Source organism: Temnothorax longispinosus, chromosome 1, assembly GCF_030848805.1.
Source record: "Temnothorax longispinosus isolate EJ_2023e chromosome 1, Tlon_JGU_v1, whole genome shotgun sequence".
In the NCBI taxonomy this organism is placed as follows: domain Eukaryota; kingdom Metazoa; phylum Arthropoda; class Insecta; order Hymenoptera; family Formicidae; genus Temnothorax; species Temnothorax longispinosus.
The window spans coordinates 18,270,560-18,291,321 of NC_092358.1; the positions used below are offsets into that span (position 1 = coordinate 18,270,560).

General features: G+C 31.2%; 2 protein-coding genes and 1 long non-coding RNA gene across 7 annotated transcripts in view; 1 reads left to right on the forward strand and 2 right to left on the reverse strand.

The window, feature by feature from the left end:
- Nucleotides 1-8,354, forward strand: part of Shal (potassium voltage-gated channel protein Shal) — a 169,561-nt gene extending 161,207 nt beyond the window's left edge. Inside the window, exon 7 of one of the 2 annotated variants that reach the window (XM_071779465.1) lies at nt 6,355-6,613. Coding sequence is in view for 1 of the 2 variants with exons in the window: in XM_071779526.1 (XP_071635627.1) it covers nt 6,355-6,369 (15 nt within the window). In the remaining variant the exon portion in view is untranslated. Of the gene's footprint in view, nt 1-6,354 lie in introns of both variants that reach the window. The other variant, XM_071779526.1, reaches the window with a different exon arrangement.
- LOC139813823 (uncharacterized) lies at nt 1,407-3,807 on the reverse strand. The gene is made up of 2 exons (XR_011732241.1): nt 2,586-3,807; nt 1,407-2,469 (listed from the first exon to the last, which is right to left on the reverse strand). It is a non-coding gene; the product is annotated as an uncharacterized lncRNA (long non-coding RNA).
- Nucleotides 8,355-8,792: 438 nt separating the features above from the next.
- Nucleotides 8,793-18,800, reverse strand: LOC139813804 (Histamine-gated chloride channel subunit 1). Of its 4 annotated transcripts, none has more exons than XM_071779572.1 (9): nt 18,561-18,800; nt 17,435-17,570; nt 16,370-16,604; nt 14,493-14,670; nt 13,760-13,986; nt 11,859-11,941; nt 11,154-11,465; nt 10,371-10,576; nt 8,793-8,969 (listed from the first exon to the last, which is right to left on the reverse strand). In XM_071779572.1, exons 3-9 carry the CDS (start codon nt 16,441-16,443, stop codon nt 8,793-8,795), a joined length of 1,257 nt encoding a protein of 418 aa, XP_071635673.1. In that variant the 5' UTR covers nt 16,444-16,604; nt 17,435-17,570; nt 18,561-18,800. The 4 variants fall into 4 exon arrangements, with proteins under 4 accessions (XP_071635673.1, XP_071635664.1, XP_071635660.1 ...); XM_071779563.1 differs by having other exon boundaries at nt 17,435-17,581; XM_071779559.1 differs by having other exon boundaries at nt 17,435-17,675.
- Between the last annotated feature and the right edge of the window lie 1,962 nt (nt 18,801-20,762).

Sequence of the window (20,762 nt, forward strand, 5' to 3'; positions counted from 1 at the left end):
AGATAAATGAAGAGATAATACTAAAGTTAACTAGAAAGAGAAAGAAGCGGAGAGAAAGAGGGAAAGAGGAGATGGTTAACGTTTATAACGCCAGTTTATTGCCAACACCGCGTTTGCTAGCAGAAAGTAAGAGAGCTTTAGTGCTTTTCGCAAAAATTATATAACTGGCAATGAGAGATCTTGTTTCTGCATAATTCCGTAAATTAAAAAGAATCAGAGATAAGCGATTTAATAAACCAGAGAGTAATTACAAGAATTCATTTAAAATGCAGATTTATGTTGCCAGTTTATTATCACAAACTCTATAAAACAGAAATGTAAGTAAATGTGAGAAATGTAAGAGAAGAGCGACGTTTTTTGCGGGGCTTTGCGCTTTTTAGATTTTGTTCTTATCGAGTTAAATGCAAAATTAAAAAATAGACAGAAGACGGATAGAAGCACGGAGTGAAAGGGGAGAAAGCAAGGGATAAAGTATAACTGTGATATTCGCAGTTTGAGTTTATTGCCTCTAGAGATCAATTTCATCTAGCAATTAAAACTGTTGCCATTAATTTTGGTTTATGTTCGATCCATATAAACAGCAAAAGAACATTATGCTGTTTACAGGATTTGGATCTTCATTATTTGTAGGCGGCATTGTTGTTTCAAAGGCGCGACAAATTGTTCAGAGCAAATTATAAATTTATATTTATTTTACACAATTGAATGTTTTCCTGGTCTGTTTGTTGCACATTTTTAATTGAAAACAATTTGTGTAAATGTATCGAATATCCTGTTTGCCGCATTTAATTGAAAAGCCGAGGTCAAAGTAGAAGCCATCTCTATAATTTTATAATTATCGAAAATTACAAAGTTTTGACGAATTAACATTTATATGTTATTATAAATATATTAAAAACATATTTATAAAATATTTATGTTTATAAACTATAAATTATGTTAATAACTTTATTTATATGAGTATAATTATTTATCAAAATAAATAAACTATATCTCGACAGAAATTTATTTAAACTTCTGATTATTGGAATATTTTATGTGAAAAATCGAGGGAACAATTTTTCCGAATGATATGAGTATTTAACTTATTGTTAAGAAAATAATAATCTTAAGTTCGAGGAGTATGAACTAAAGAGACGCTGATAAACTTATAATAGTTTGTACAACTAACTTTTGCAATTCGGAGTTTTGGACGTAACAAGCTGTTCTTTAACTTATTCATTATAAAGTTCTAATATTGCTACGCACGACATATTAATTATATCGATATATTATTAGCTGTCAGCTAAGTAAAAATTGATTAAATATGAAACAATTTGGCATACTCGGGTACCCAAGTTGTTTCGTACAAGCTCGCGCAGGAGCCTAGGCTTTAGATTTAATGAGTAGATGAAACGACACATACATTTTACTTTTTGAGGGAGAGATCATATATTTTACTTGGCAGAAATAATTACAGAATACCAACATTTGTTGCATGGATAAGGAAAACTGCCAAAAACCTTATCAGTATTCGTACAACACATAAGAAATAATGATACAAAGAAATAAATAGCAAGTAATATAATACATAATATTTCTCAGACGAATGATCCTTTTGTCAATTTGCATAAACTAAAATACGCTTCCCAATATTCAGATCATAAAATAACTTTTGTATGTTGATTTCTTTAATGAAGTAATATTCTCTTAATCTTTCTCTGGACTGTATGTAACTTCAACTATTGTTTGTAAGACTATAACTTACATCGTAATAAGTTCGTGGAATTAGACCATTCGTATGAAACAGATAATACATGAAATAAAGTAAATTGTTACACAAGACAAACAAGAAATAAATACATAGCACTAAAGAATATGTGATGGATAGATTGATACGTCGCATTAACTTTTGTAATGTAATTTCCTTCTAGTTCGAATGACCAATATCTTTGGAAGTAACTCATAAAATCAGAAGATAATAGAGAATGTACAATAAGTTATACACTATATTATATGTCACTGTTTTGTATATATATATCCCAATATCTAAGAAAAGACGTATCAATCTATAATTACTTCTTATCGGTAATCGTCGCTGCATTGCATCGGTCAAAATGAATACATTATAATATACGTAAACATGTGAAGGAATATAATTATATCCTCGAAACAATCTATGACGCAAAGAATCGAACTACTTGTAACACAAGTGAGGAATAAAGTAACGTAAATAATTTTATATAAACAGAAAGTGTTTCTCGGTTGAAATGATAATAATTCGTTATGGAATCGAATTAATCCGCGTATTAATCAAAGAGAAATAATCATATATGTATAGGTTGCAACCATTAACAAATCAATCTAATTATTTTACTGAGCTCAGATTCGAATCGTTTTGAATGTTACATGTGATGTCAGACTTGTTCTATGGCAATCTGCATCGTTCTCTGAGGACATTAGCCTCCCGCAATAGATATATCAAGAAATCTGGAACCACGATCGAAATAAGGAGAGGGGAATATTATTCCACCCTAGCACTCTGTCATACGAGAGCTTTTCCAAACCATGTAATGATCTGTGGTTGCCGGAAATCTGAAAGTTACCTCTTTTGGTAGAAATCGCTGCTTACTGAATAGATTCTTAATATAAGAATCCCCCTTTTGTCTTTCTGATAGGCCCTCAAACATCTCAAGTCGTTCAACAGCGGTTATTCCTTTGTGAGATATGACGATACAGTAATGGCGGATCGTCCTTCCTTCTTTGCACGCAGTTATAAAGGCGTGGTCAATCTCTGAGCCGGTATAATCTCGTAGCTGATGCTTCGTAAGGTCTGTTTATCGTTGAACAGAGCTGCTATCCAGGTAGCCGATATCAGAAATCACGTCGTTTATACGATAATCGGTATTTGTCAATGCTACGATTCTCGCTTTCGAATATTCTAACACCGGTACGTCTCAAGCACGAGCACGTTGTTACCTCGACCAACGCCCGGAAACGAATGCTCGACCGTTCGTCGTAGGATCGCACGCTTCTTCCTCGCGCACGCGCAATACAATACTTCATTCAAATTACGATGCGTCCAGCGCAGATCGCGCGGGAACACACAAGACGACGCTCGTATCGCCATCTAACATGTCTCGATCTGACTTATTTATTACGAACACAATCGCGCTATATTTCCGATATATGATCTCTCCTCCTTTTCTTCTTACATTTTAAACACAAGTATAATTGGGAATATTTTATTTTTTACATTGTACTTGTTATTAAATATTTAAATCGATAATAAAACCGAATTGAAATAATTTTTAAGGAAACAATTTAATTTAATTAAATTCTTTTAGCTGCTGTATTGTTCCGCAATCTTGCGTACGTAAAGATTATGAAGAAATTAAAGACTAATTTAACTAAATTTTTGATGACTTTAAGATATTTCAAAGATATCTATCTCATTATAGTTAAGTTGTTGTTACAGTAATCTAAAAAACTTATATAAGAAAGAAAATTCATACATACATATATATTAATAAATAATCTATAATTGTATTTTTAGAAACAATATTTGGCATCATGTTTCTTCTTTCCCTCGTTATTTAAAACTACATAAGATTAATTATTTAAATTACGTAAGATTAATTATTTAAATTAGTATTTGTATTAAAACATATAATAATGCAGCAATTTAAAAGAACAATTCTAAACGTTTTTAATAATTTCTTATCTAGATATTTAAATTTGCCACTTTTTAAAACCGCTTTTTATCTACCGTGGACTATATCATGGGTGACTGGCAATTTGCGCTAAGTATAATAATTGTTTAGCCGCTTCTTAGAATCCGCCCACGTTATCTCAAATCCATTAACGATCGGTACGACGCTCGTTAACTGCGCTGGCGACAGAAAGTCGATAGTTAATTACGCAAATGAAGGGATCTCGTTAAACAGCCACGGCGAACACGACTGCGATAGATCGTTGTTAAGTAACGTGCCCGCGCCGCGCCGTTTTGATCGCGCATCGAAAGTGCATAGATCAATGGCTGCATGCGAATCCTCGATGCATCTCTACCTAAATCTCGGATGCAATCGCATTAGATTGCGTTTGGCTTTTAAATCGGGTAATAACTTTCATCCCTTTATCTACGCTTATGAAATGGCTGGCAAGAACGAAATGCAATTAAATATATTGCCGGGATGCGATTCACCACTTGCTATATTAATTGGATTTTTTGATTGGATGAGCTTATCAATTATTCTTTAATAAATTCTCTAATAATTATGCAGAAGTTTGTCCGAATTTTTAGAAGTTTAGATTTAAAGTAATTAAATTTTTTTCTTATCGAAGATTTTATTTAATCTTCTATTTTTTAAGGTCTTGGCGCGTATACTTTAAAATAAATTTTTCTTAACATATACGTATATAAACTTAATTCAAAATATTTGGCATAAGGTTTGACATTAAATATTAAAATTTCGAAGGTTAAACTTTGTTCTCTGTATCTTTTAAGAACGAAAAGTTGTCAGATCAATACCGGATCTCTTAAAGTCAGATATGACGGCAGAAATTGTGAAGTCTTTTTATAAAATTGTAAAGTCTTGTTTGCTACTCTAATTTATTTAAGGATAGACCGCGTCTATATGCGATACTAATCTAAGTAACAATAATAAATTAATGCCGATTGAACGGCTGATTACACGGCTGATAGGCAATAGGCAATTGTATTAGCTCTAATTGAATGCGGCACGCTCGTGACATGTGTCGCGCGCAGGTGTGGCAAGTGGCAAGTCGTGGGAAATTATTATCGTTGGCGTTCGCGCAGGAAACGGCAGATCCGAAGAAAGGCAACGTGTCAGGTCGGAAATGCGCGGTGAAGGTGAAGAGCCGGCGTAAATGGAATATTTTGGGTCGCGACATACTTACCGTAAAATGACCCATTCGTACCGACGGCAATTATGATTCCTTACACGCGAATGTAATTATTCGCGGCGCGAGCGCGGCTCGTCGCAATTAATTGCTCTTTGCCGGAGCAATTGCCGAATGATGAGGAGCGACGTTCTCCTGGCTGCTGCAGCTAACCGCAACGATTAAAAGAGAGATGAAAGACGTATTCACGTTGAGCTGAATTTTTACCGCATGTCGGCGCTAGCAGTGAAAGAAATTATATGAATGCGGAGATGCGCGAGAAACCGAGATTTGCTTCGAGAAATTAAATCGCAAAATTCCTGCACTTTTGAAATTTCTATTTAAATTCATAATCTTTAGCTTCTTATTTTATTATTATTAATGTCAGAATATAACTGTAAAAAAAATTCAAATCAAATTCATTAAGTAATTTAATGAATCTGCGAAGTTTATCGTGATATTTATCCTTATTTTATCAGTCTCTTATACGTTTCAATTAGAACATTTTGCGTCTGGTATAATTTAATTAAATTTTATTGCGCAAGTTGTGCTGTGAAAGTTCCAGTTAATTACTCCGTAAATTTCATCTTATTAATAATTTTATTCACTCTAAATTATAATTGCAGCGTGGCATTCCAGCGAGAGGGAAAATTTTGGTTTAAAGATTGAGACGAGTAGGAAAGAAAGAAAGATGTTTTTCTTTTATAATCTTTATTGTTATAATCTTCATTTATAGCTTGAGGGACTTCAACCTAACTGATAATGACAATAATGCGAATAATGATTTTTCTGCTGTTATCTAGCTTCTTTTTACCTTTATTCTTTTACCTATTTTTTAGAATACCGATAGAGATAATATTATTAACGAAAGAAATATACACAATATTAAGAAAGATACAGTTCTCTATAACGCGAAGTAAGTTGGAATATTTTTCATGTTAATAGATTTCAATTATTATTGACAAAATGTTTATTTTTTTAAAGAATCAAGGGTATGTATAATAAATACAGTGGAAACTGTAATTTGCTATACATTTACAGATTCTTTTTCAGAGATTCCTTAAAATTTCTAATTTTCTAAATCTTTTATTCCGCTATCGCAAGATATATTTAAGGTGGTCTAATTATTTGTTTCAAAGTTGTATTTAGGGTGGTTTAATTATATTTGTTTGGCAGCATAATTCACAGAATACTTTAATTAAATTGGCTTAAAAGTTGCCTTCGTTTGAGTACCTACATCATTACTGGTTTATCGATTTAAGATAGTATAAATAACGCCTGGATTATTCTCGACGACAGAAATGTAAAAATTACAGCAAGAAATAATTTGATTTATTATGGAATCATTTCAATGTCTGTTGTTTGTTACACGTATAAATATCTTTGTTTCCAACTGTTACTACACACCGTGTCCTGAATTTTATCTTTATCTTGATTCCATTTGTTTTATTGCATTTTATTTCTGTATTGCAGTATTGTGACTGTTGATCTCTCTCTGCGCTGAGGAAATTTGCGATCGCTGCATGATATCTCAATCTTCAAATAAAAAAACTTGTGCAAGGATGACACGGAATTTACTTGAACAATGACGAACGGTCATAATGTAATTGGAAGGTACTTGGATAAGACACAAGTATAAACGATTAATTTTATTCTTATAATATACATTGGTAAATTACAGCATATATAAGTAAATATTTTCTGGCACTATAGATAGATACTTATATCTATATACGTCAAGCATTTTTAAATCTCTACACCTCTTTTAATTCTTAAATCCTAAATTTATAATTTAATTTGTACTTTATATTTTTAAAGGCACAATTATTTATAATAATGTTAGAACAATTACGCACACACACACACACACACACAAGCTTATTTTAATTTATATAAGATTTTATTTTTTAATATAAAAATTTTTTATATATTTTTATTTGAAATTTTACTTTGCTCTAAATCTTGTTTTCATCTTCACGTATGTAATTAACAATTAAATTTACTTTCGCAGTTATTATAAACGTTTTAGATTGACTTAAAATTATTTATAGCGGATTATTGCGTTACAAGTTAAGAAACACTGGCGTAAACGCTCAATTTATCAGCGCACCACGTGGTAGTGATTTGCAGTAGTAATACTCCGTAATGTGTCAGACAATACGCGCCATTAACTTGCCGCAAGACATTTAAGTTCGGTTAGTGAACAGAACAGCAATTAAACGATACTCGCGTTACTTTTGATAACAATCTAAAATTATTATTAACAATTTAAGAAATATATGTGATATTACATCATTACATGCATATTGCATAGTATATTACGTATGTTGTAACGAGTATCAATCAGATTTTTATCGTCTTCAAGTTGCTGTTCCTCTTTTAATTTTCTTTTAAAAATTAATTAAATTTTTCTTTAGTCTATCTTTCTTTATAATTAAATATTTTTTTTTCTAATTTTTTATTTTACTTGAAATTAATATAAATATCTTTCGATTCCATCACAATTAAACTAAAATTTTTTGCATAAAGATATACTATGAGAGTTGTACATATATTACGCATATTTTATTTTATATTATATACATGATAACTAGAAATATAATTTATCATAAATATAATGTTATAATAATAAATAATACAAGGCCAAAAACGAGAGCAACATAGATATCATAAATTAAGATTATAGTTTAATATCTTAATACATAATTGTGTATAAAAGGGACATTTAAAGTCCTTAACATCTTACTATTTAGATATTAACTTTTCTATACAAGAAAAATCTGAAAGGTATGATTTTCATAGCCATATTTTGAGAAATGTAAGTGTAACGGCATAATGCAGCTGTCAGTTTAGCTGCAATTTTATTTTGCAGATTGGATTACTTAAAGGAAAGTTGTTAGCCTAGCGCCCAATCTCTAACCTGACCAACCTAGAGAACCGGTTCTTAAATATTAGTTATGGATTTCACACAAGATGACCACGATGTGATTTAGAATTAATGTTTTATGCTTTGCGCACAATGCGACTCCTTTTGATTTTTATTGTTTGACTCGCTACCGACGTTAGGATATAGACGTATCCGCGCCGTTAATTTAATCTTAACTTTTTAAATGTTTTTTCTTTCTTTTTTTTACTTATTTGGTTGAGGAACACTCTGTGGAGCTCGAAACGTCCCTTTTAATACACGATTATGTATTGAGATATTAAACTATAATCTTAATTTATGATATCTATGTTGCTCATTTTTGGCCTTGTATTATTCATTATTTTACTTATTAAATATACGAGCTCTAGATTCAATTTATGTATAATGTTATAATCTCTAAGTTCCTGATTTCGACATTATGTTATTGTAAACACAAATATGAGGAACAGGTGAGTAATTCATGTACATTAATCAGTTAATTTAAACATTGTAAGCCATTATCGCATATACATTGATTAAATTTAAACGCATAATGTTTTTGAACAAACACATTTTTTCTTATCTTAATGAAATTTTAATACAATAAATTATGATTTTTTTAATAAAAAAATTAATTATATAAATTAGTCGATATTTATGAAAGTTACAAGATATTTTTAAAATATCTTATTTATCTATATAACTATATTGTTATGTTTCTTATAATTTGTTACAGGACATTTTTACTATGTGTCTTGTAATGAACACAGATCGGTTAACTTTTGTTATCTATTACACACGTCTTTAATAAATATGCGGATTTTATTCCACTTTCTCTTTTATTGTGCCGTACTTTATACATGATAGTTCGCAGGATACACTTTCCATTAGCTTGCTTCGACAAATTTATCGCTGCATCCCAGGATATTCTTTCCATAATTCGATGTCTTTAAAAGCGCATTCGGCTCTCGCCGAGTCGCGGACATGCGTCTTGCCTGGAGTTGCATTACAGGAATGTGCTCCAATAGACGACGTTAAGGATGAAGAATGAGAAGGGGAAGAAGAATCTGGAAACCTTGTCGATGTAAATGGCGGTAGCTCGTCCTTGGCAGCACTGCTCATACTGTACCGTCGGTGGCCTCGTTGGACTTCTGCTCCTTTCGGTATCCGGCCTCATTGGCGTCTACGAGAGAAAAGAGACAAAAAATACATCACGTAGAATAACATGAAAGTAATAAATGTGGAAAATTATTTTGTGGGTACTATTTATTTTGTCTTACGTTTCTTCCTTTTAATCACTTTATTAATCAAGACTATTGCAAGGTAAGTACAGATCATTATACTTACTTGCGATTATACAAAAAAAAATATAATGCTTGCTAATACAAATTTACTTGCAAACACTATGCAAATCCAAATGTGTCATTTTTACACGCATAAAACGTCTAAAATTGACACATTTGTAGACAGAAGCTCTTTTTACGTGTTCCTTTATGTGTTCAATTACGTCATTTAGCATGTTTAATCGTGGTTAATTAAAAGTTAATATGTTCAATCATGTTAAATAACGTGATTTAAAATGGCAAGAAATGTGTGAGAAGAGCTTCGGCTAAAATAACACACTTGGATTTGTAGTGAATCAAAGATAAGATATATAATAGTCATAGAAAAACATATTTAACTGCGTAAAGCGTGACTTTTGCTTACCAGCTATTAAAGAAAGGCAATGTTTATTTCGTGCACGAAACGTTTTATCATAAAGCAAGCAAGAATAAAAATAATAAACGCTGCAGTGGTACAAGATACAGGCAAATATTGCGCGCGACGAATGTAATGAAAACGGGGGTGCGTTCTATGTATAGAACGTGGCGAATTGCAAAGTCTGCGTAAGCTACACGGAAGAAAGGAGAGAATAAATATTTCTCTGCGAATTGAGTGTGGGACGCATGCATGCAATAAAAATCTAACTTTGGAACTTGTTCAAGAGAGAAGTTACCAAAGGGAAGTTACTCCGTCATGCGATACGATGAATCGTCTAGGAAAGTGGTTGTACTTCGTGTATATAGTGCACTTCGCCATACTTTCCGTCGCCGATGCTGTTTACCGTATAACATTCAGATTCAGAAATAAATATATACGTTTGCAGAAGTCAATCATACAAGTTTTCACAAGGCGAGTCTTCTGCTTTGGAAACAGCTAGAACCGTAATCAGAGTATCGTTATACTAAAAAGTCCGGCTCAAAATTTGTATAAAACTTTTTCTGCGTTGTAGAGTCGCGAGCAAATGATATTTCCTTTTCTTTTCTCTTATTAAACGAAGTGATATAACTTTATTACGCATCTCAATGATTTACACGACCCCGAATGAAATGTCGATAATTAATTTATAACGGATGCGGTGCCCTTTATTTCTAGGTAGTATTTTTATTCAGTTGAGCGATATCGCATCGACAGGACGAAATCGCATTACTCTCGGCCGATGGTGGCCGCCGCGCATTTCGGTTTATCTCGAACTATCAATTTCGCGAAATCGGTGGAGCATTTCGCCGTAAATGTATCGCGCCGCGCTTTTTCGCCCGTTTACCTTGAAGTCGTCGATGGCCTCGCGAAGATCTTCGTCCGAGTACCCTTTCATGGCCTTCGTGGCGACCGGCCCCATGTAGTTGTTCACTACTGCGAATTCCATGAGAGACAGGAAGACGAACACACTGCACGAAGACATCCACACGTCGATTGCTTTCACGTACGAGACTGGCGGTAAAGATTGCTGAGATTGCGTGTTTTGAGTAGCTGAAAGAGAGATATTAATCCTTAATCCTTACATTCATGATTATATGTACAAATTAATTGACATAATCGCGTTCATCTCTATAAATTGAATAAAAGTAATTTAATTATTCTCATTTTTCTCGTTAGGCTTTTAGTTATTTTTATGTATAGATATTTGTATATATCATTTATTAATTTAAGTTTGAGATATTATTGAACACTTCATTTTTATGCAAACGTAAATTTGAATCTATTATGTAAATAAGCTAAAATTTCAATTATTACATATTGAGTTTTATTTATCTCTATTCTTTATTGTTTATTTTAAATTATGATATAATTTATCAGAATATATATTTATTTAAATAATTTTGTGTAATTTTAGCTTGCAATAGGTATCGAAAAAAAAATTAAATAACGGTTTTACTAAAACCAAAGGATTTATTAAAACCATTTTGATGTAAAATGCAATTAGGGGTAAATTGCAATTTAGCTAATATTTATGCCGTCATTAAGCCCCCGACAAAGCGCTCTATCGTGATCGCAAATATCATGAATAGTTATATCACGAGCGATGGGAGGAGAGACGTCGCCTAACCGAGGGTCAGTAGTGACGTCACGCCAAGGGTGACCCGCGCCGGGATGGCTTCCGGCTTGATCCAGAAGGCGATCCAGGACATAACGACGATCAGAGCGGACGGGATGTACGTGTGGAACAGGTGATAACCCAGTCTCCGACGCAGATTGAAGACAATCTGTATGCACGTGAAGTTTCCGGTCGAGTATTCGATCGTGCAGTCGGTCGTGTAGTTGTTTGATATGTCGAGTTGCGGCAGCTCGATTTCCGGATTAACCACCAGGGGATCGGTCATGTTCCATAGGAATACCAGATCTTGAGTCGTGTGCGAAACTGGAAAATAATGAGATGTAGAGAATGTAGAGAGATGTAAAAAAAAGCGTAATATATAAATAAATGTCATATATAAAAATCGTAGAGCTCTGAACAGATAAATGGCATCGACATTTTAAAATTTGATTATTCGTAAACATATATTTGATATAAATAATTGATAATAATTCAATAATTGCAGGTAATATAATTGTATAAACAATAATTGCAACAGATTATGAACATTGACGCATGTTTTTTTCTGTATTAATAGAGAAAATATTACAACTTATATATATGTGTATCATTTTATATAATTATATACTTATGTACAATTTTATATATTTATATATGTAAAATAATATTGCTATATATAATATGTAGCTTATAAATTAATTATTAATATATACTTACGGCTTTCGATCATCATCGAGCAAATTTGAGTGTCATGAGGATAGGACTCGAACTTCATCGCGCATGAGAGCACCAATGTCAATCTAAAACGAATATTGAACAGTTGTTAATCTAAATATGATATTTTTAATTATACTACGGCTGAAGAAGACTCGGTGAAGTCGAATGTTGTTATGTTTCATTTTTGTACATATGTAATTTAATAATTATATGGTTTATACCCATTACTGCTCGATCATTGGCCTTTTTCTTTTTAATCGAATATTGCGCTTTTCTGTGATATTTATTAATCAAATAACATTTCAATTTTTGACACAAGTATGTTTTACTCGATAGCTTTTTTCACAGTAACAAATAATGTTGAAACTTTTCTCTATTTTTGTTCTCGATGAAACATGCATTCGGAACAAGGGAAACTAAATTCGCGTTATTTTATTGTCAATAAAATTTGACAGAACACGACATGACAACTATACTCGCTCCATCCAACATGGATCAAAACTCCAGTAGATAGAAATAAATGAAGCTGATTCGAGTTAGCTATATATCAATGTGAAAGCTGTATGTGTATTGCAGATCAAGATTTCTTAAGATTTGTACTGATTGTAAGATTCTTGTTTGAAATTCTCCGACATTTTAATTAACAATAAATTGTTAAAAAGTTTATCATTAAAATTAGATCTTACGGAGAAATTAAAAAAAAAAACATTAAAATAAAATACAATTATTACTCGAACTATTAAAGCTTCGAAGCTAACAGCATCTTCCTCACGTTAGCCGTTATAAAGCTCGATAATAACAAATTTTTTAAACTTTTTTTGCTCAGATTGCGATGTGCGGCATTTCATTGTAAATCAGTATTTTATTATAATAGTTTCGTTCACATAAATGGAAGTGTCTTTATAATGCAAAGAGAGAGATGAAAAGAATAAACTAATATTTCTCAAGGAGTTCTATGACGGTATTTTTTAAAAACTTATTTTTTTAAGTAACTTATGTAAAATTATAGTTATAGTATATCTCTCAATAAAATATTTGCTTGCAATCTTGCAAGATATACCTACTTTGTAGAGATTTTTAGAAGTTACATCTTGTATCTTTGGTTTTTCTTAGTACTTCTCAGTATCCTTTTATCTTATAGGTATAATATCTCTAACTGTTAAATATTCCTTATGTAAAAAAAAAACATCAAAAACATAAATTTAAATATCTTTTTTGAATTACGAAATGTTTTAAGTTACTTTTTATTTATATTCACATAAAAACTTGCGTTTTTCATGGAAAGATATAATTATTAATGTTTTCTTTGCCTTTTTTTACATGCATGTTTTGATATTTGTTAATATCATAATAATAAATGTCCAAAGCTATAAAAATCTCACTCAAATAAAAAATTTTAAACTATTCTCGTACGAGCGAATATAACTTTGCAGTTGCTGGAATGTTACTCGAATGTTACTCGAGCGTTTTTAGTACGAAAAGTGATTATTTGATTTTAACTTTATACAAATGAAAGAAAGAGAAAGAGATACAATTGCATTATCATATTATATCGTATTAAATATTCTCTATTAATTCAGAAAGAGAGGATTTAATTATCGAGTTTTAATAAGTTCCAATTTATCATTATTATTATTAACTCTGACTAACACATTAATAAATTTTTAATAAAATATATTTTTGAAACATATACATAAACATTTATAAAAAAATTCGGTATAGTTAAACGCTTAAATGCTTAATAAAACTTGCCAGTCAGGCCGTTTAACTATACCGAATTATTTCATCACTGGCGAATAACTTTTATTGAATATTTATAAAAAAGATTTAAAGAATCACGTTTATTGTTAAATATTACAATAATCCTAAATGAGACTGAATAATAACTGAGATAGACTTACTTAGACATGTAGAGCAACGTTTTATCGTGATATAACCAGAGATAATGGTTTGGTATCGACATCTCGTGGAAGGTAACTTTCTTTGCATTCTTGAAGAAGCAGTCGGGTCTCCAGATATTGTGCAACCAATCCACGTCAAGTATCCGGTAATCCTCGGACATGTTTTCCGGTAGCCGTAGCCTAGAGTCCCGCCAGCTCTGAGCGAGAAATATGTCGGCCACGTATGTCTGTCGTCGTGGAAAAATAATGTGAGCAGATGCCGCACTTCATATGTGACTATATGCAGATGACATAATTATTCTTTCTCTCATGTGAAAATAAAGTATCTTCTAACTTGCACATACTCTACGGATTATATCTCCGTCATAAATTTCAGAAAATTTGAAAAGCACTTCGCAAAGCAGTATTGTTATTCTTACGTAATATTTAACATAAATTTGTGTTATTTATTTGTCTATTACTATAGTTTAAAAAATTTATATATTGGGAAAAAAGATTAAAATTTAGTTGATCTTTTCAACAAAAGAGTAAACTAATTTTATTTTATATACGTTTATATATAACACATAATATATTTCATTATTATAGTATATACATAATTAAGATTAATGTAAAAAGGAAAAAAATAGTTTAATAAACTTTAATACGGATATAGCGGATGTAATATTCTCTAGGAGAATATTGGGAGAAAACAAATTTTCTAGCGTGTTGCTTATATCGGTCTTTCGCTCACCATCGATTCCTCATTTATCGAGTCCAGACTAAGCACTGTCACGTGAAAATAAACGATGGTGGGCTGACCAAGGAATTTCGGTGCTCTGTGTTTATCGTACTGCTTCGGATTCAAAGGCAGGATATCTCTCAATGACAAGGAGGTTTCCTTCTTTCCGTACTCATCGAAGTCCAGTTCTCTAAAATGTTAAAAGGTGAGAGAAACGGTTTGCTAATGGACACCATGTGTTTATTTGTTGAACATTATGTATTTGTTAAAGACTATATGACGAATCGCATTTGACCATGTGATCTTGAGAGAAACATATATATGATTTAGTTTAAGAAACCGAATACAATACGATAATATATGTAAAGAATTTATCTTTTTAATTAAATAAATAATTTATTAAAACTGTTTAATTAGATTTTTGTTAAACAAAAATAATTTTTTTAATAAAAAAATGTAAATAAATAGAAATGCTGAAAAATGGTACGTCTCTAAAACAACTTTTAGATACATTTTTTAATTTTTATCGTCGAAAATTATAAATCACTGCAATGTATTTTTTAATTAAAAGTTATTAATTGCATTAAGATTAATACTTGTAACATAGATAATAAAATAATTTTATTAAAAATGGTTAAGTTACATGTTGTTATAATTAACAAATAACACGCGGATTATATAAAAATATGTTAATAGTTGGTGGTTGATTTGAGCAAATCATATTTGTGTAAACTTGATTTAAAATTGCCTTATATCACTGTGAAACCCTTCAAGCCGATAACCTGTAACAAGACTCAAGAATTTTCTCACTTATTTCTATTTAGTAATGTTTACAGACGTAAAGTAATTATTAAGGAATAATATACATATATTTATTGGTTTTATTAAAGGTGGGTCCTCAAACGGGAATTTTACCAAAGCATATGGAATAATAATTACTTTTTTAATTATTATATTATTCCATAATAATTACTTTACATATTTATGAATGTCATTAAATAATAATAGGCAAAAAAATTTTATACAGTGCTGTTGAACATTTGATTTTTGATGCATATCATATCATATTTTTGAATGATCGCTGTATAATAATTAATAAAATAGACTGAATTGTTGCTCACTAATTGTGACAAAAGAAGAAAAACGTAGAAGCGTTCAGTTATAACTGCAACCAATTTCCAGTAATCACCTTAAAAGTTAAATAATAGCTATAACAGCGATATCGCTGGTACAGCGATTTTTATGGCAGCAGCATCGATGACACTCATAAATTATTCACCGAGCACAAGAACTGAGTGCGCGCAGAGTCTGTTGGCAGTTTCATTATTACAGAGTGGATGCTATTTTTCTCAATCGGGTCGGTCACGTCGATGCCACGATTGCTAACCATACGACTTTCTTTGTTCAATTAGAATGTAATTGCAGTATTGATTGAGAAACAAATGCGTCGGAGAATGCGGTATAAAGACGTGATATATACCCATTAAATCACAACGCGTTTATAATCTGCGTCATATATAATCTAGTGTATGATTCAATTTATGATGCAATAAACATCATGCAAGAATAATGAAACCTATAACTGTACTTATCTTCAACAAGAATTCTATCACTATTTTAATAATTTTTAAATAATTTTTCTCTCTCTCCTTTTTTACAGTTTTTACAGTTATCAGTGAAAATATTACATAATTACATAATTAGCGAAAATGTTACCTATTGTTTTCTCAGCAGAATTCTCTTCTTAGAATTTTTAGAATAAAAAAAAATAATAATTTAAAGAAAAGTTTAGATGCAAAATACTATTGTTACCGAAATTGTTGATGTTGAAATCGCGTAATATCTATAAAAATAATTGTCCGGCAAAAGAAATGTGATTGCGTACTCACGGAAAATGCGGGGCGGTCATGTCAAACAGGGCATACAAGTAGCAGCATATGATCAGCAGAAAGTGCCACGTCATTCCTGAAGAGAGCGGAGAGTATGGAGAGTGATACGGATGGCCCGAAAAAAAGAGCGGCGCATGCAATGGAGTTTGCAGAGTACGTCATAAAGAATTCATCGACGCGGAGGGATCGATGAGATCGTTTTGAACTCGCGAACATCAAAGAGACTCCTGTCCTTCTGTGTGAGCGAAAGGATGTGTGTTACATTCGTTTCTGCACATACAGGCCTATTAATATTCCAACGTAACTGTGTAATTAATCCGATTTTTAACTCGATTGACAATGCGAACATCTTGTTTCACTTTTTTGTTTCTTGCCGCATATTGATGGCTAACAATATAGACAAGTCTTTGTCTATTGCTGTTACGAATATAAGTTTTATTTCTAATTTTTATATATTATTTCGTTTATTGGTTTTGTATCTCGCACTCTTATATTCTAGTTAGTTAAAAGTTAAAGTACACTCATGTACACTTTTCTAGTTACTTAAGTTGAGTTGAAGTGCACTTGCACATTATACACTTATGTACACTTTTCCCCTATTGAAGGGCGCTGTAACACTCACTAGTACCACGAGTCCCGACAAGACAAGATGTCGGTATATCGCCGTTTAGCAATAAAGTAACGTTCGTGTGTGCAATATAAAAGACAAGCTTCATTCCATTTCCCAGACCTTCAAAACAGTAAACCTCGTAACAATTGCAAATTGTAAATTAATATCGATATACATATAATTTAAATGCACGTGATTTGATGGAATACAGAAAATAATACGTTAGAATTATTTCATAATATTTTAAAAGTTATTAAATTTTACAGTACATGTAATGTTCGATTTAATACTCTTGTCTTACCCTGATTGAGAAACTTAACCAGTTATTGGAATCTCCGCTTTCTCATTAATCCGCGACCTAGCATATTTTACGGGCCGTTTCCTGCGTTGCATCTCTCATTTTTAAATTTTATGGTCCTTCACATGACAATTTTCCGATCCAATTTTCCACTCACCGATCAGCTGCACATTCTATCGTTCGGAAATCTGGCGAATGCTCTCGACGAAAATCGAGCGGAAGTTGTTAGCCTCTCGCTCGAAAATCTTTTCCACCGGACGATCACTTCCGGTTCCTCGTGGATCAATGAACATCTAAATTATATCTAAACATAGCGTCTCATAAACGAAGCCATTGACGTATATTGATTTTGAAAATCTTGACAAGTCACGACATCAATCATCTATTATTATATGAACCTATTGAATCAATCAACAGAAGTTATTTTCATCGACAATTTTTAATAACAATATTTCACATTATATTTTGATTGATATCTTATAATAATCTTAATTTAATAAACTCATCACTTTTGTTCGATTAATTAATATTTTATAAGTAAATATTATAGAATTGATATTTATAAAATAAAGATTTAAATCAAGCTTGTTTATAAGAAAATCTATTGACAATCGCACAATGAAGGCTCAAGTTAATTTTTAAGCTATCGTTTTAAATCATTCTTCATGAATTAAACAAACTTTTTATTAATATTAACAAGAAACATTATTTCTAAATAGCATTGTATATAAATAAGAATAAATTTATACAAATGTAATCTGTAAATGTGTATGTAAAGTTATACATATATAATACTATAAAATTATATTTAATATATGTTACATAAAAGTAAAAGAAGTTTATATTATAATAAATATTAAAATATATTTTTAAAAAATTTTGGAATATAGAATAGTTTCAAGTATAAATTATTATTTTTACATACTAAAAAAATAATAATAAACCATTAAACCATGTTAGTAGTATACTAAATGTCATACACAATGCACTTAAAAATAAGAATTGTGAGCAAATACATTAATAATTGTATAAGGACTGCAAATAAAACAAAGATTTACTTTATATGTATCTAGATTATCTAGAAAGTTTTCAGAAACATTAAAAAATACTCTTAAACTTATCTTGAGCCTCAAATATCGAATAAAGACACAGTTGCTAAAGATTTGGTATGTAATAAAATAAATTAAAAATAAAAAAAAACGTTATTGAAAATCATCTAAAATTAATTATTTTCTTAATTTCGCCCACGAAATTCTCTACGGATGTTAAACACGACTATTGACCTGTTCTACGACTGACGCATCTTTTTGTCAATTTCGATTTAAAGCACGTTGGAAAGATCGTTGATAGCTCGATGATTGCGTTTCAATCCGCGATGTCTTCCAAGATGCGAGGCTTCTTCCGTCTCTTTTAATCACGATTCTCGGAAACGTCGAGGAAACGTCGAAGAACGACGCGGATTTTATCGCGCGTTCGGTACTCCAGATTTGTCATACGGAAACTGGCCATACCGCTGCACTTTCCTTCTCGTCGTCCGTAAACCACCCTGTCGGCTGTCTCTAAGCCAATTTGCCTATCGACAAACTGATTAAGCCCTACTCTCTTTCATCTGCAGTATCGTGTAACATCTAAGCACGTGGGTTCGAATGAGAGATCCTGTAATTTTTCAATTAAAAGCATGTCGAAAAAGATGGTAGGGCAAAAGAATGTGAGAAGCTAAAAATGGATTATGTTTATCACTTTAATTTCCATATATTATAAAAAAGTCCATCAGGCTAGGTATTAAAAAATAAATAAATTATAAAAATGCTTAAAAATAAAGTAAAATTGTTTTTAACTAACTTGCAAACTGTAGAAGTTAAAATATGTTATTAATAATATGTACATATATACGTTAATCCTTATTATATAATCCTTATTAATAATATATTTCTTTATGTATTAAGGATAGGTATTAATATATCTTTGTATGTTATTAATTCTTGTTATATACCAGATATACCTAGTAAACCTAATAAACCTAGTCAACTGACATTATATCGATATTATAATTTCCTACTTAACAATGTAACTGTTATCTGCAACATGTGTTATAAATTTCACTTATATTGTTGACTGGGAAATTTTAATATAGATGTAATGCCACTGTTAGTTGATGCTTACCGGCTATCTTGCGCGTTTATATCTGTTTTACTTTTATTGATGCGTGTTCCTTTATTTTTTATATAATACTTTTACACAAAAGGTATGCATTTTATTAAAAAACTCTTTTTGTAAGTAAATTTTTACTATATGTTATTACTAATATTAAATTTAAAAAGATTTCCTTTAAACAAGCACGTATATATTTCTGCTTTAATCGATATTTTGAATCTGAAGTAAAGTTGTATTCAAATAATCCTTTTGCTTCTCATTCGAATAATCTCAATTGATCTTCAGTCAAAAAAATGACGCTCGACGAAGCTCAAAATCGCCATTCATTTAATACATTTTTTAATATAAACTAAAATGACAATTATTGATGAAAATCTGGATTATTATGGTAAACTTATCGATAAAGCGATTGTTTGTCGTTAAAATAATGAATATCGACGAAGCAACGTGCTAAAATATCCACTGTCGCCATCTGATTGTAAATACTATACAACCTAACTAGCTTAGAAAATCATTAGACTTATACTTTTTTGTATGTTCGTTATTGATTATAGAATGATTATTCTTTATTTTGACAGAAATGATGTAAAATCAAGAAATATTTCGGAATTGTATATTTTTCTGAGCATATTTGCAGTCGATACAGAAGCTTTCCCCTTTTATTAGAAGCTGTTAACTATATATCTTCTTCAGGCATAGGGGAGACCGGGGCTAACTCGACATCGGGGCAAACTTGACACTAGACTTTTTGCTAATTTAAATCTATCGTTAGAAACTTGCCTTTCCTACTGTAAATGCGTCTTTATGTGCTAGTATTATCAACGGGATTTAATGAAATTTTGAGTTATGGTGTAATTTTTAGCGCGACATAAGCGTTTTTGACAGTGAAAAGTAATTTTTCTGATCTCTCGAAAATTTCTACTCTTTTATCGAGCTTTACTCTTGCAAACCTATATGTAAGTGATTTTCACGGGAAATTTGACGCTCTATATGAATCCGATAATCGTTTTTGGATATTTTCATAATTTTCATGTTTTTGAAGTAACAAAAGTGAAAAACGACGTCCGGGCTAAAGTCAACACCACTCTGTTTCGTCGGCTCCCAGTAACAAACGATGCTTGTCGTGCAGCCGTATGACTCATGACAAATGTATGCGCACGTCCGATCGCGAGTTTACCTGCATTAATTGTTTTTCAGACATGAGTTTAGATGAAGATAATTGAAAGTTCAACAATTTTTTGTTCTCATTATTTTAAATGATTGTTCTAGCTACTTTATTCCGAATTTTTGTACTTTTTAAATACACAATAAACAATGTATTTTTATTTTCA

What these genes read in the sequence shown, in the direction of transcription:
- LOC139813804 (XM_071779572.1), bottom strand. Translation starts at nt 16,443, where the DNA reads ATGACGTGGCACTTTCTGCTGATCATATGCTGCTACTTGTATGCCCTG. An exon ending in ATGACCGCCCCGCATTTTCC is followed by an intron (nt 14,671 to 16,369) that starts GTGAGTACGCAA and finishes TTAACATTTTAG; the next exon opens with AGAACTGGACTTCGATGAGT. An exon ending in ACGTTGCTCTACATGTCTAA is followed by an intron (nt 11,942 to 13,759) that starts GTAAGTCTATCT and finishes TATTCGTTTTAG; the next exon opens with ATTGACATTGGTGCTCTCAT.